This window comes from Centruroides vittatus, unplaced genomic scaffold (assembly GCF_030686945.1).
Source record: "Centruroides vittatus isolate TY-2023 unplaced genomic scaffold, ASM3068694v2 contig_355, whole genome shotgun sequence".
Lineage (NCBI taxonomy): Eukaryota > Metazoa > Arthropoda > Arachnida > Scorpiones > Buthidae > Centruroides > Centruroides vittatus.
In genome coordinates, this window is record NW_027122178.1 from 61,231 (window position 1) to 78,387 (window position 17,157).

General features: G+C 37.6%; 1 protein-coding gene across 1 annotated transcript in view; it reads left to right on the forward strand.

Annotated features, from left to right (window-relative positions):
- Positions 1 to 17,157, forward strand: part of LOC136974706 (attractin-like protein 1) — a 77,367-nt gene that overhangs the window by 56,229 nt on the left and 3,981 nt on the right. Inside the window, exons 15-19 of the mRNA XM_067269645.1 lie at positions 2,675 to 2,752; positions 3,441 to 3,600; positions 3,683 to 3,741; positions 13,230 to 13,394; positions 13,468 to 13,693. Of these exons, the coding sequence (XP_067125746.1) occupies positions 2,675 to 2,752; positions 3,441 to 3,600; positions 3,683 to 3,741; positions 13,230 to 13,394; positions 13,468 to 13,693 (688 nt within the window). The remainder of the gene's footprint in view (positions 1 to 2,674; positions 2,753 to 3,440; positions 3,601 to 3,682; positions 3,742 to 13,229; positions 13,395 to 13,467; positions 13,694 to 17,157) is intronic.

Sequence of the window (17,157 nt, forward strand, 5' to 3'; positions counted from 1 at the left end):
TTATTTTATTACCAAGCAAGATTTTTTATAGATGTAAGTTTAGAGTTGTGAAAACTGGTTTCGGGTTGGAAATTTTTTTTTTTTAACCAAGTACAGTCATACCTCGGTATTCGAATGTTTCGAAGCCCGAACAAATCAGTACCCGATCAAAAATTTCGAAAAAAAGATGCCCCTGTTTCCAAACAAAATTTTGGTACTCGAACGGGAAAGCCCGCCAAGCCGACGGTGGTGGCGTCAGTTACGAGACAGTCATTGTTTCGCATGCACATTAAGTTACGCAGTGCTATATTTTTTGGATTAGCATCCTTTTCTTTTGATTTATTAGCCCTTAAATATGGGTCCCAAGAAGAATAAAAGTGAAAGTGGTCAAGTGAAATGGAAAACAGTGAGAACAACAATCAAACTGAAAAAAGAAATCATTGCTAAACACGAAAATGGAGTGCGTGTTTCGGATTTTGCTGTCCAATATTCTATGGCTAAGTTGACGATATCGACTATTTTAAAGAATAAAGAAACAATAAAAAGAGCTAATGTTGCAAAAGGAGTGACTACGTTGACAAAGCAAAGGCCTCAGATACTTGAAGAAGGGAGAAGTTGCTACTTATTTTTATAAATGAGAAACAATGAGGTGATAGCATTAGTGAGACATTTATTTGTGAAAAGGCACTAGAAATTCTATGACGATTTAGTGAAGAAAACCCCTGGTACAAGTACGAGTGCTTTTGTATTCAAGGCTAGTAGAGGGTGGTTTGAAAATTTTAAGAACCGAAGTGGAATACATAATGTAGTAAGGCATGGAGAGGGAGCTAGTTAAGACAAGGAAGGGGCTGAGAAATTTGTCGCCGAGTATTTAGTAAACTTATGATGGATGAAGGTTATGCACCTCAACAGGTGTTCAATGCAGACGAAAACTGGGCTATTTTGGAAGAAAATGCCGAAAAGAATCTATATTACAAAGGAAGAAAAAGCACTACTAGGACACAAGCCAATGAAAGATAGGCTTACTCTTTTGCTGTGTGGTAACGCAAGTGGAGATTTTAAGGTTAAGCCATTGTTGGTTTATCACTCTGACAATCCAAGAGTGTTCAAAAGGAACAATATTATGAAGAGTAAATTGCCTGTTATGTGGCGTGCTAATTCAAAGGCCTGGGTGACTCAGCAATTTTTTGTTGAGTGGGTGCATGAAGTTTTTGCACCAAGTGTGAAAGAATATTTGCAAGAAAAGAACTTGCCAATAAAATGCCTTCTCCTATTAGATAACGCTCCTGCTCACCCTCCAGGCTTGGAGGAGGATTTAGTTGAAGAAATCGACTTTATTCGGGTTAAATATCTGCCACCTAACACAACCCTTTTGCTACAACCAATGGATCAACAGGTCATTTCTAATTTCAAGAAATTGTACACTAAATCCTTGTTTCGAAAGTGTTTTGAAGTCACTAATGACACTCGGTTAACTTTGAAAGAATTTTGGAAAAATCATTTCCATATTCTTAATTGCATTCATCTTATTGACAATGCATGAAACCAAGTGACATACCGCACCATGAATTCAGCATGGAGGAAACTCTGGCCTGACTGTATACCAGAGCGAGATTTTGAGGGCTTTAATGAAGAAACTGTGGATGACATTGTTTCATTGGACGAAGCATAGGCGTGGACGTCGACAATGAGGATATTGAAGAGCTCGTAGAAGACCACAGTACCAAGCTTAATACAGAAGAGTTGAAGCACCTTCAAAATGAGCAACAAAGGATTTTGGCTGAGGATATGTCTTCGGGAAAGGAAGAAGGGAAGGAGGATATCTCAAGTTGAGTGATTAAAGAAATTTGTGCTAAGTGGGGGGATGTGCAAGCTTTTGTTGAAAAATCTCATCCTGATACCATGGTAGCCAATAGGGCTGTACACCTTTTCAATGAAAATGTCATGTCTCATTTCCGTAAAATTCTGCAAAAAAGGCAGAAGCGACAGACAATGGATAAGTTTTTAATTAAAGATTTACCTGCCCAAAAGCGACAGAAAAGGGAAGCAACCTCCGAAGTTCCATTATCAGATGTTTTTATGGAAGGGGATTCCCCTTCTCGGCAGTAACTCCCGCTTTTCCTCCTCACACCTCTATCCACTTATGCCATCATATCGCAATCAAAAAGGTAAGTTTTCGTATGTTAAAATGACTTTTTTAATGTTTTTACTATTTATTGAGAGTTATATATGTGTTATTTACTGCTTGCCTAAAAACTAAATATCATTTATACTCTAATCTGTTATGTTACTAGCGAATCAACTGGGGATTGGAACGCATTAATCCATTTTACATTATTTGTAATGAGAAAAAATGATTTGGAGTCCGAACATATTGGTACTCGAACCTCTTTCTGGAACGGATTATGTTCGAGTACCAAGGTACCACTGTATAATCATTTTGTGAAAATGAATTCTAATCTTAATTAAAATTAAGTTTTGGCTACATGAAATGTATGCTTTAGGATTATATATTTATTAACTAGAATATGGATTGTGTGTAAAATGTTTTTCTGATGTTAATTAGTAAGTTATTCTTTATGAGATTATAATTCTAGCAAATAAGTCTTAAGCAATAAGTGAGAAATTTGTGATAGTGAATATTTTGTGACAAATTTAATGTATTCATTCATAAAATTATTTATTTATTTTCCAGAGTGCCAGTGCAATGGACACAGTACATGCATTAATGATACAGATGTTTGCCTGCAACCATGTAGTAATCTTACTCAAGGTTAGTAAATTAGTAAGTTTATGGAGAGGAGCTATGTAAGTTAGAAATTGAGTGGAACTCAGCGTAAGTTACAAAATGTTTTGTCTGTGATTAAAGTTTAAATCAATCACACAACCACTAAACAAGATTTTTTGCAAATATGTATAACTCGGCAAGGCTGATGTCACGACAAAGCTGGAATTTTTAAATCTGATCTATCTGTCAGTTTATTCTGGGTCAAAGTTTTCCAAGTGATGTCTATGGGCCAATTGCTGGTATAAGTTGGTCACACACTACAATTCATTCAAGTTTTTGATTACTGTCAATTTACATTGATTTCTATGACAATTTGTTATTTTTATCTTTAAAATGGGCATTTAACATGCATTGCTTGCAGCCATACATATGTGTTTTAACCAATTGTTAGAGTTTGTAAGCTGCTGGTTGCACATGTAGGTGTTTTAAACATTTTTTGTTGTTTTTGTCAGTTATTACATTGTACATGCATGTACTGCCCAGAACCTGCATACTGTAAACTGCTTTAGACAGAATGTTATAAGCATATCATCACATTTGTATCTTCCTGTGGTGTTGAAACAGAAAAAAATCTATGCCATGGAGCTTGGTTTCATTTTCCTAGAAAATACCTAGTTTACTTATTATAGTATTTTATAAAGAATATTTTCAAATTTTTAATGCATTTTTACAGGTCCTTATTGCCAACATTGCATAGCTGGATACTATGGTAATCCAGTAAATGGTGGGAATTGTACACCTTGTTTTTGCAATAATCATAGTCATCTATGTGAACAAAAAACAGGAAAATGCCATTGTAATACTAAAGGAATGACTGGAAATCATTGTGAAAGGCATGTGTTTTAATGTTTTGTTTCTTTTTTACAGAAAAATATTATATAATCTGTGAAATAATTAAAATAATAATAATTTTAGATGTGATGAAAGTAATCATTATTTTGGAAACCCTTTAGAAGAAGGTGGTTCTTGTTATTGTGAGTATATGAATTTTGTCTGTTATTACCTTAATATATTTTAGAAAAATTATTTTGTTTTTATTGTAATTGTTTCATACATCCATTCAGAGATATTGTATATCTTTATGGTCTATTTCTTAGTGTATACTAATAAATAAGGTCTGGAACTTTAGACAGAAATCTTTAAAGAAGGCCAATAAAAAGGCATTGAAAATTGTTTAATGATTTTAAGTTAAACTGCAGATTTCCTTCCTCTTGGTAGGAAGTGTGTTTAAAAATGTTATACTAGATTTGTGTTAACTAATTATAGACCAATATCTTTAATTAATGTATTTAGAAAAATTTTTTCTTGTATTTTGGTAAACCATTTGAATCTCTGGATTGAAGAGTTTAATATTGTATCCCCAAATTGGGGTTTTCTTTAAAAACAGAGGAGTTGGCTATAATCTTTTATTTTACAGGGAATTAGTCAGTTAGCATTATCAAGAAAACATCATAAGTGATATGTAGGATTTATTGATTTGAGAAAAGCATTTGATTCTGTAGATCATGATATTTTATGGTGGAAACTTGCTAAGAGAGGCATCTCCAATTCATTTATTAATCTACTGAAACAGCTGTTTTCTAACACTAGTTGCATTGTATCTTATCAGAATGGATTCTTGTACATTGAATAAGGGTTTACATCAGGATGAACCCAAGTCCTGTTATCTTTAATTTATTTATAAACGATCTTCTGTATTTTATATGGGAAAAAGGAATTATGGGTATTGTACTCTCCTTGCATATTGAGTTGGACTGTCTTTTATTTGCAGATGATATTATATTGCCATTTAACTTTGTTGTTTCCCTGCAATTGAAGTTTAATGTTTTAGTTGAGTATTGTAAAAACAATTTAAAAAGCCTTTATTAGAGAATATGCAAACATATGTACAGAGATTGATATAAACAGTAAATAATGCAAAGGAACTGAAAATGTTAACCAGTTGGAAGCTGGGCAATGGACAACAAAACAAGAGGAAAAGGAGGACCAAAGCCCAGTGTCACGAAACAAGGGCGCACAGCCAGCCAAAAGGATACAGAGCAAAACACGCGGTTAACACGGGCACTAGCCAGCCAAAAGAATACATTACAACCAAAGGAGTGAATACAGAGTTAGGAGGAGCATTGGCCAGACAGGTGTTGGCGGTATATTTCACCGCTCCACCTGATGGCATCACTCACCATGTGAGTGATGCCATGAGCTTACGCATTAACTTTGAGTAGTTTTTACCAATGCCGAGTCTGCGGAGCGTGGATTCGTTTTCCAAGTCATAGCCTCCAAGGGCCCCCACCAGGAAGGCGCTGATATGGGTATTGTATTCTTTTTCGCGTAGGTGGCTCACTAGGTGTTGGTACTTCTGAAGCTTCTCCTGCCGGGCGATGTCGAAAGCTTCTTTGCCATTCGCGAAGGGCGTTGCCACATCTACCACCGTGGCGGTCATGGTGGGGTCATAAAGGATCACCAGGTCAGACCTACAATTCACGTCGTAACCCGGAAGCCGCTGATTGACATAGACTTGGGCGTCCTGTTTGTTGAAAGCTCAGACGAGTCTGTTTAGAATCGCGTTGTGCCTCTTCGTGATCGTGGAGAAGTTCAGGGGGCAGTGGCATAAGACGTGCGCCAATGTCTCTTGGGCGTAGCCACAGCGACGGCAGGACTTAGGACCGGAACCAAAGCGTTTAAGGCCACGGAGGGGGACTACACTCAGTCTTGCGCGATGAATAAACCGCCAGTCAGCAAAACGAGTGTAGTGCCCGTTACCTAAGAAGTGGTTACTGGCTGGGTTGCCAGCAGTAATTTGAAAAACCTTACCTTGGTCAGGTTTACGCAGTAAGCTTTCCAGGAAGGTGAAGTTCAACTGGTGGCAGAGGTTGCGATGGCAGAGCTTCTTCTTGACTATGTTTTCATTACAGGTAAGAGTTGGGGTGCTGAGGCCGACGTCAGACCATTCGATGTTGGATTTTTCCTTACATGCCGAGTTGCCATTCATAGCCTGGTCCACATAGAGGAGAAGTCCGTATACCTGAGGTCATCTTCCAAGGTGCTGTTTAGGAACTGACATAGGTCAGTGAGGGATGGCGGGCGCTTGATACGCTGCTCTACAATTGAGCAGAGGGAGCCAACCGCGATATCAGTGACAGTTGGGTCCAAAGAGTCAAACAGGTGGATTGCGTGGCTGATTTGTGTAATGTCAGCGATGACCGATGTTGGTGTGACGCCTGCACCTCCTTGGCTGTGCGGAAGAAAGACTAGTTCGGGACTGGCACGCTGCGGTAGGCTCATCCACTTCTTGACCAGTTTTTTTGTATGTTTGTCGACTTTGTCCAGTGTCCGTTTGGTGGTGGACCCAAGGGTGAGGTGGAACGGGAGCCTCGAGAGAACAAACGTGTTAAGGGCATCGATCTTTTGCCAAGGGGCCAAGCGTGAGGCGTCCAGGCTGTCTGCGTCCTTAAAGATTGAGTGGAAGATGTCCTCTTTGGTGTCAGACCTCGAGAAACCCGTGGGAACCCCCAGATGCTTGTAAGAGTCCTGAAGTGAGAGGCTAGGAAGGGAAGTATCGTTAATTTTAAAGGTATCTGGATTCAAGTTTTTGTTTTTATCTGAGACCGCAAGGGTGGCGCACTTGTGTATATTAAACGAAATGCTCGCCCAGGCAGCCCACTCAGAGATAGATGAAAGCATAGCTTGGAGACCTGTGACGCTGTCGCTTAGTAGAACAATGTCATCGGCGTAGGCGAGGGCGTCGATCTGATAGTTGAAAAGGTTATACCCTGATTTGAGACGTTGGATTTGCTAGATGGCCGGTTCCAGGGCAAGGTTGAAGAGAAGGGGGCTGATGGGGCACCCCTGTCTCACACTTGCTTGGACCAAGATGGAAGCCGTGAAGCCTTCACTAGTACGTACGCAGGTGGAGAAGCCATCGTACAGACACCGGATGGTAGAGATGGCGTCAGGATGCAGGCCGTGCCATCTTAAGGACTCCCAGATTACTGAATGAGGGATTGAGCCAAAGGCGTTTGCTATGTCCAGCCAGGCCATGTAGCAGTTTTTCCGCTTACGACGGGCGTCTTGGATGGCTGACTGGAGAAGAAAGTTGTGATCAAGACAGCCTTCAAAATGGAGGAAACCTTTCTGAGCTGTGGAAAGGCGGTTGTTGACTGAGCACCAGCTCAGGAGACGGTCGGCCAAACAGGCCGTGTACAACTTACAGATGGTGTTGATTAAGCAGATTGGTCTCCAGTTTCGTAAATCATTTTCGTTGCCCTTTTTGTAGGCTAAGATGGTAGAAGACAACCTCCAACTATGTGGGATGTAATCAATCTGTCTCACCGCATTGAAGATAGCAGCCAAGATTACACCTTGGGGGTCTACCTTACGCCAGTGCAGGTAGCAGACCTTGTCTGGGCCCGGGGCGGTGTTCTTACCCTTGGCGAGGCGATTGGCGACTTCCTTAGAGGAAAACGGGAGACTAAAAGGATCTTCCGAGGAGGTAGGAGGAGAGGCTGGGGTAGCAATAGGGTCCACAGGAGTAGCTGGAGCAGAGCAGGAGCGGCTGAAATGTTCAAAAATGGAGTCTTGATTGATTTTGCAGAAACGGGACCTACCTCCAGTGATAATGTCGAAGACCCGCTTGCGGTTGGCACGATAGAGCTTTTGGATGTAGCTCGCCTGGTCACGTTGGGGGGCTTGCGATGAAGGAGCCTGGATGGTGCGGTTACGAGAAGACGGCGAGATGGAGCAGATGTTGAAGACAAGGGTCATGAAGTCACCCAGGATGGATTCTAACATGTCCTTGTCGACAGCAGAGTTGAAGCGGTCCTCCCAGGTTGTGACCTAGGAGGGGACTGCCGGGGGAAGGAGAAACGTTGTTCAGGCTGCCGGGACTGCAGGCTGCTGGAGGAACTGTAGCTGGAGGTGAGGAGTTAGAGGAATCCTGGAAGGCCGAGGGCTGACTTGGAGCCGTAGGCTGGCGGAGTGAAGATGGCGATGGCTGGGTGTTTGGAGAGGGAGCAACTGTCACCAGGGGGTTGGAGGACCCAAGAGTAGGAGAACCTGCATCAGCAGTAGATGACAGTGGCTGCAGGATCGGAGTTAGGCCTCTAATGAAGCGACGACAACGGCGACGAGCCGGAACCGGGGTTGACCGCAGCTGGAAGAGGGGCTGGACCAGGCTGAGATGGTGAGGTACTGCAGGGGGCAGCTTCTTCACATACCTGTGTCTGCTGGGAGGACGTGACAGAGGAGATGGCTCTTGTTCTCCTGAGAGGTCTTGGACGAAGCTGACCTGATGGAGGAGTGTCGAGGCAAGACTGTGCAGACGAAGAGGCGACAGATTGAGGGCTGTCCACCAGAGAGGACTCAGCCCAGGCAAAGGCACGGCGGTGACGACTGCTGTTGTGGTTGGGCAGACAGCCACGTGGTCTTGAGTCCCATGTGGAATTAGGAGAGACAGCCGGAATCTGGCTGGCACAGTTAGCATTTTTAGCTTGGTGTAGTTTAAGGGCTTTTAAATTTTCAAGCCTGAGGTGACATGCCCTACACTCGAAGGTGAGAAAATCTCGGTGGATGCGACGAACGTGTCTGCAGAGCCCATTGTGGTCAACATAGTCACGGAAGACTGGAAGGCAGAGCGGGCAGTGATATGGTGGACATAGTGGAACCAAAAGTGTCACCTCAGCATCGCTAGGAGGCATGGCCAAGACCAAAGTGTAGCTGGGATAGGAAAGGGTATGAAGAAGCCTCCTGGGGCGCAAGGGCGACCAACTAAGAAGAGGCGGGAAGAAAAAGAAAGGACTAGCGGGAGTGCTATGACTTCCACTAGTTGAAGGAGACTAGAGCCCTCACCAGCTTAAGGCCAGTGAGGCGATAGAAAAGTTTTGCTGGTCGAGCAGCGAATACACGGTGTGTTTAAACCGTGCAGGCCGCTCTTCCAGCGGAAGAGAGAAGAAGCAGGACAGAAAAACCAAAAGAGCAATACTTACCCCGGGGAGCGGAGGCTCGGAATCCGGGCGACGAGTAGCCGGTGGCAGAAGATCAGCTTAATGGAGACCGATCAAGCTGATAAGAACAGAGTTAAAATATAAATTCGATAAAAGGTTCTTCTTATGCAAAGTTTCCTTATGTTGCTAAGGTTTTTGAAAAATATAAACCAATTTTTAAACGATTTTCTGTATGCATAGTTGCAAGCCAAAAGAATAAGATGTCTAACATTATTAGTATAATGAATAGTGAAAATTCGCCCAGAGACCAATTTAAAATCGCCAGTGTCGTATATAGGATGTCATGTACATGTGGAAGTCCAAATTATTACATTGGAGAAACCGGAAGAAGATTGGAGTTGAGAGTAAAGGAACATGAGGCGGCCATTAGACTGAGAAGAACGGAGTCAGCATGGTTTCTACATTGCAATAAATTTAATTGTAATATAAATATAAAAAATACTAAAATTTTGTATAGAATAGAAAATAACTTAGAAAGAAAAATTGTAGAACATTTCTGTATCGCCGAACATGTAAATTTACTTAATTTGAATGCTGGAGTAGTTGTTGATGCATGCTGGGAATGGCTGTTGGGCATAAAACGTAATCAACGAATAACATCCTGATGTATCCACTGAGGAGGCCTAGATGGCGAAATGCATATGGATAAATTAATAAAGTAATGATGGTTCCTTGCCATTTGTCTGTCTTGTTTTGACTCATAGAATCCTCGAAGTCGGAAATGGAAAGAGTATAATATTTACTTGTTTTCTTAACTAAAAATTTTTTATTTTTAGTGTGTTAGAGTTAAAATATTTTTATTCAAATTAATCAAAATACAAGGGTGTAAAAAGTAATTGTGCAGAAATAAACAAGATGAAAAAGAATGCAAGTATTTACAAAATCGCAGCCTATGGGTGGCTGGATAAGAAAGACCAAGCAGTGGTCTACGCGACATGGGCTCAAAGCCTGCCAAAGAGTGGGGTGTGAAATGTACAAAGCAGCTCGAATTGGAGCTGAGAACCGCGACAACAAAGGTGAACAGGTAAGTACAAGATCACAGCCTATGGGTGGCTGGATGTAACAGAGACCGTGATATGGGCGCAAAGCCTGCCAGAACTGAGAGAAAATTTACAAAGAATAGCTCAAATTGGAGCTAGATGCCGCGACAATAAGTGGTAGTCGCGACATGGGCACACAGCCAGCAGGAACAGGAATAACACGACATGGGCACATAGCCTGACAGATGGTACAAGAAGGAAAGTCCTAATGATTGTCATGTCTTGGTCTGTCAAGGGTGGTGAGTTGGTGGCTGCGTGGACCGGCGCTATAACGAAGATGGTTGCAGTAGATCTCCCGGCTCCACCTGATGCAGTCGCTTACCATTAACTTAATCATCATCCTAGAGTAATCGCGGCTGATTCCCAGGCGTTGCAAAACTGAGGTGTTGTTTGGGTCGTACCCGCCGAGAGATCCCACGATGAAGGCATCACAAAACGTGTCATAGCCTTGCTGTTTAAAAAATTGAGTTAAGGCAAAGTACTTACTAATTTTGGTGTCCCTGGCTACATTGAAGGCATTTTGCCCGTTCTCAAATGGGATGGCCATGTCGACAATGGTGGCGGTCTTGGCGATGTCGTTTATTGCTACCAGGTCGGGCCGGCACCGATCGTCGAAGCCAGGAATACGTTGGTTGCAGAAGATCTTAAGGTTTCTGCTGTCGGTAGCGCGTCTTAAGCGGTCCAAAACGGCGTTGTGGCATTGCGTGACGAAACGCAGGTTTGGGCGGCAGTGATTGATAGATAACATGAGCAAGCGTCTCCAAAGGGTGGTTACATTATCTACATTTCTTAGACCTATTACCAAAGCGACGGTGACCGTGGAGAGGCACGACGCTAAGGCGGGCACAGTGAACAAACCACCAGTCCGCAAAAGAGGTATAAAGGCCGTCGCGCAGGAAGTGGTTGCTTGCCGGGTGTTGGGCGATTAGCTGGTAGGATTTCCCTTGGTCCGGCTTTCCCTTATAACCATTGACGATTATTACAATGCCGGCTGGGGACACATCCATGCCCACGTTCTCTAAGGCACTCAACCGGCCATCATAAGCCCCGGCAAGGCGTAATATATATTAAACATCATCACTAAACCTGATATAATAACCGTCAATGGTTATATCGTTAGCTTATATATGCTGGAAAGGGAGACCAGACTGGAGGTCCGGATAGCGTAACTGGCAACGCATCTGCATGGTAAGCAGGAGTTGTGGATTTGAGTCCCGCTCCGGGCCAATTTTTTCTCCCAGCGTTTCTAAATTATTTAAATTAATTAATTAAAAATTATAATTATTAATGTTAATACGAGATAGTGCCTAACGCCTCCCTCTAGAGTCAAATTGCTTACGTAATTTATTTAGTAATTAGCCTTATACTAGCCCGATTGAATTTCAGCATTTGGTTGGTGTTTAGCTTTAGTATATCGAGTTTAGTGATGATGTTTAATACATTAATTACATTACATTACATTAATTACATACATTACATTAATACATTAATACAATAATTTATTTCTTGTGAACCTTTAGAATATCTAAAGGAATCTTTGTTAGGGTATGAATTTCATTTTTATTTGTTACTTGACAATAATGTAAGTTCCTTAATATTGTTTAAGGTATATAAATGTTTTCAATATTCATTAAATTTCTTATGGCATAATATTAACTACTAATTCTATTTACTTTATATATTTGCATTTTTCATGCTATGATATGATGTTAATAATTATTATTATTAATATATGTATACGATATTTATATGTTATGTGTACCAATTATTTTGTCCTTCTTTTTTCTTCCTTGTAAAGACGCAAGTCAAATCAATAAAGATCTGTATAAAATAAAAAGGCATTGAAAAACTCTAAAAAAGACAAGACATAAGATACTGCAAAACAATATTACAGAATCAATTAGATATATTTAATAAATTGTTTTGTAATTTGCAAGTAGAACCTATCCTTGCATAAAAGTGTCTTATACTTTTTTATCCTATTATAGAGTCTGTACATGTATTGATGTAAAGTTGAACTTCATGTCTGTAACAAGTTCTATTTTAAAAGGAATGTTGTCATCATATGGACTGTTTGTTATTATGACTACTTCAGATATAGATTTCTCAACAGGAGTTTTCATTAAAACTTAATCAAATTTTTTAAACTGATCTGCAGACAGTAACTATATTAGAATTTAGTTTTGTCTAGACTTCAAGAATCTAAAATTGGCTGCAAGTCTTTTATCTAATTTTTTCTAGGTCAGATTTACTTGGGTAAAAATCAAAATTAGTTGTACTAAAACAAATTTAATTCCTAAGTTATCTGTGTTTAGTAGGTTTTATTGTTCATACAGCTACAGAATTGACTGGATCAATCTTTGAAATTCTCTCTTCTGTCCTGAAATGTTTGCAATAATAAATTATAGCTTCAATAATCTCTAATTATAAAAACTCGGCAATATCAATATTTATAATCAGAATATAGAACGTACTATAATTGTCAGCACATCAAATTAGTAAAATAAAATAATTAATATAAATTAAAAAATAAAATAAAATAATTAATTAATTCTAGTATTTATGAAACTGTGCTGGTACTTATTCTGCAACTTGAACACCAACTATATAGTGTATTCACTCGGTCATTTAAAAACGGTATGTAACTAAGGACAATCCTTTCTTTCTGCTCGTTCTCCTTTATACGTCGGTTGTGTGGCTGGAAGGTCTTAATAAGGGTATCCACCGTTTGTCTTCTGTAACCATGTTGAAGCGCTATTTTGCGTATGTAATTTAACTCTCTGTATGTATCATATATGCTGGTGCAGTGGTGGTGAGCTCTCTTTATCCATGATTTAAAAGCCGTTAATTTTAAGTGTTCCGGGTCTTTCTTCAAGAAAGTCAAAGATTTAGAAAGCTGTTGTTTTTGACTTCATGAAGATGTTTGGAAGTTGTTATTGTACTGGATAATATAATTAATTAATTTATCCACTTATTGAGCACTCTAATTTTTTCAAAGTTACTTCGAAAAAATTAGAGTGCTCAAAGCAGGCTACCACCTGAATAATGGTGCATGGAATAATGGAATAAGTTGACTGAATAAAAATTAGTGATGAAATTTGCCATGTGTCCGAGTGAATACACTATATAGTTGGTGTTCAAGTTGCAAATTAATTAATTATTTTATCCAGTACAATAACAACTTCCAAACATCTTCATGAAGTCAAAAACAACAGCTTTCTAAATCTTTGACTTTCTTGAAGAAAATTTGAAGTTGTAATTATAATCAATGGTTTTTTTCTGCTATGATTAGAGATCAATCTTTTAAAATTTATATAATTTGATGATTTTTTCCATCAAATATAATTTATAAAATAAAATCTTTTGATAAATTACACTCAAACATTTCATTCAGATTTTTAATATAAGTTTTTTTCTTTTTAGATAATCTCTCTACAGATTTCAAGTATACTTTTAATATGTCAAAAAATAAAGATAAACATTTTACAAAAATTAATTTTATGAATGTTCCTGTCAAACCAGATGCAGATGTTGAGTTAACTATAATATGTTCTTGTAGTGCTCTTATAAATATAACAGTTTCATCTTGTGAGTTAATTAAACAAAGTTTAGAAATAATGTTAAGCTATTTTCTAAATTAATTTTATTTCTGTATTTACAGTTTCCACGACTAAACGTTTACTTCATGAAGGTGAAAAATGCAACAATTTTAAAGTGCAGTTTTTTCATGATGATTATATATTTGGTACAGACAATACAACTTTTTATGTTCGTGTATTTGGATTTAGCACACCATTTCTGTTACAAATATCATTTTCACATTTTCACAGAACATTTTCACAGATCATTTTCAGAGATCTGTCGCAATTCTTTATCATATTTTCAAGGTATTTAAATAAACTTAGATTTTGATATTTTTTTACATTTAATCTGAATTAATTTGACTGATGCATAAGATGTGAAGTAATACTAATTTTATAATTATGAAATCTAGTTAATTAAATGATATAGAATGCTTTCAACATTAAACTAACACAATAAACATTATATTTTTTCTAAAACAGAATAGTAATATACAAATAACAACAAAGAAGAGATGATAACACAAATAAACAATAGTTAAAGATTTAGAAATGTGGATGATGAGTTTTACAATTTACCGAAACCTATAAAGATTTAACATATTGGGTTCTTACACAAGATCAGTTCACTTTCTGTTTGGAATTTCAGTAATAGTGATGGAACTGTGTTTGTTATGTAATTCCAATCTATAGTTTTTTTTTTCTTTGTGTACTCCCTTGCCACACACTGACACTCCTCCTATTGTTTTGACAAAAATTCTCTGCATGCAGAATAAAAGTATTTTGGATAGTGTTAGAGCCACTACATGATGAACTCAGACTTCAAGATTCTTCATGCAGTGGCTCTTGTCTTCCAATGCTTCTGTTTTCCAAGACTTTATTTAAAGGGCCAAACAACTGATTAATGCACAATTACAGATCCAGACTATGTGAGATGATTCAGAATTTCCTATGTAAGTATGATGATTACCTTCACCATGTTCAGGGCTGTGCTCTTACACTAGTCAAAATACTTTTAGATTGTACACACAACATCATTGCTAAAACAATAGGAGAAGTGTCAGTATGTGGAGTGGGAGTATATAGAGAAAAAAACATAAATTGGACTCTAACACACACATTTTCATTGCCATTACTGAAATTTGGGACAGAAGTTGGTCTTGTATTTATGTAAAAATCTGATAAGTTGGATTTTCTTTACTGTCTTTGGTTAATAATTAAAGCTGAATATTTGTCAAATAATCAAATTAATGTATTGATCAGTGTGTTGGAGTGAGTATCCCAAAGCGTAGATTTTTGATGTCCAGATGGCCGAGCAGTCAGGGTTGCAGCCTACCACTTTGGGGACCTGGGATCAAATCCAGACAGGTTGAAAAAGCCCCAGGAATTTTTCAGGCAGAAGTCCATCTGGATATGTTGGGCCTTGTCCCTCACTACCCAGTTTTCCTATTGTGGACCTGGCTGAACCCATAATGGGCTTGCTAAAAAAAGCCCTCTTAGTGCCCATAGCACAAAAATAGTTTTTAAAAAAAGCATAGATATAATTCCACAAAACATTTATGGATAGTGAAGAAGAAGAAATATGAGCAATATATAAAAGATACCTCCATTTTTCTCAGAATTAGCCTGGAAATTAGCTACAGCTTGAGCCAGATCAGTTTTAGTTTGATATACAAATAATTCTACAAACTGATTCAACTCAAGTTATGGTTATTTATATTGTAGTCTGGTACAAAACTTTCATTTCTTTTTACTATTTTTATGATATGAATTAGAATATAAAAATCTACAAAAAATTATTGTAAAAGTTTTAGACTTGAGGCAGAGTACTGGGTATGAAAGGCTCTATAGTTGTTTCTTTTAAACTTCTATTTCTGTTATAATTATTTATAAAAAAAAAAAAAACTCTTTTCTCAATCATATACTTCACCATATTTATTGGGTATATTGTGTGTTGACATTGTGACTGAATTGATATCAAAACCCAACACATTATTTCTGTGTCGCTCTATATGCTAGAACCAAACAATTCAACTGTACAAAAGGAAATCTAAGCAGTTCCTCTGAGCAACAAAATTTGTATATTAAAATGGAATTTTTCTTCCAACAGAAAATTTTCTTTTTGTTTTGGTAAAAACTTTTTGGCTCTTGATCAATAACAGGCTGACAGCTGGATGATTGAAAAGTTGCAAAGTTCAATAAAGCATTTCTACTAGACATTGCCAATGCATCATAAAATATAAAATAGAAGCTTCCTGACTTCTGCCATTCACTGTATATAATAATGATCATGGACAAAAGAAACAAAGAAAATATTATTAAACATGTAATAGGGATAAATTTAAACAATGATTATTTATTAGAATAGATTATTTATTCAGAAAAGTATATATGTACATAAAATTTTTGATAAAAATAAGTTTAGCAAATGTTTTTTAATGCGAAATAGTTCTACAAATGTAGAAGTTAAAAACAAATTAATTAATTGAATTATTTCATAAACAACACATTGTTGCATTGCATTAACAAAATCAGATTATTTATTAATTTATACATTTAGATTAGATATAAATACAATGGTGTCTCATACTTCAAATATAATTCATTTTAGGAGGCCATTTGAACTCTAAATTGTTTGAAGTCAAAACAATTTTCCTGATTAGAAATAAAGGATAGTGATTTAATCTGTTTCCAGATTCTAAACATTAACTATTTTGATAAACTTAGCCAGAAAATACATAATTTAAGGTAAAAAAACAATTAAATGCCTAAATGATAAATTAAAACATGAAAACTATAAATAAAATATATAAATAGTGGATAACAAAATGAAAATTGCATCTTCTGTATTTTAGCAAGGAGTGGTGATGCCATTACTTAAGGTCACAATGCAGCTGCTTGGCTTTCTCATAAATAATTCTCTCAGAGATAATATCACCAGCCAATTGCTTTTCATTTATCCATACTAGGTGTTTTTTCATTTCCTCAATAAACAGGCTATCTCCTTTACTCACATTTGCTGTTTTTATTGCTTCCTTGTTCTTAAGAATGTTGAACACCATTGACTTTGACATTTTAAACATGGTCACGAGATCCACCACATACGTATTGCTTTCATGCTTCACGATAAGTTTTTTTACAACTTTAATTGTCAATATTATAACCTTCTTCTCGGGCTTCATTGCTTTCACACATTTCTTGGATGTCATAGTTAATAGGTAGGGGTTTTATATATATATATAAATCAAACACATCAAAAATGAAGCAAAAAAAGCATTGAAAACATGCATGCAATAGATGCTTTCACAGTGAGAGTAAGAGACTGCTTGATGCACAACAGATGATGATTATGCAGCAAGTGCATTTTTTGCATGTGCAGTTTGAACTTAAAAGCATCTAAACAACATCACTAGACCCGATATACTATAAACTAGACTCCAACCAAATGCCGAAATTCTATCGGACTAGATATGGTTAAATACTAGTATTTATTTTGTATTTAGCCATATCTAGTCCAATAGAATTTTGGTTGAAGTCTAGCTTAAAAGCATCATTCAAATTTCAGGTTGAATATTCCTTAACTTTAGTGTTTGAAGTCTGGAACATTCAAAGTTAGAGTTGTTCAAAGTACAGTGAGTGATCGGTTAACGAACATAATCCGTTCCAAGACTTTGTTCACCATCTAAATTGTTCGTTAATTAATTATCGATTTACCATAGGTTTTTATGGAAATTTGATTCATTTGTTTTGGAGACCCCAAAAAATAAAAA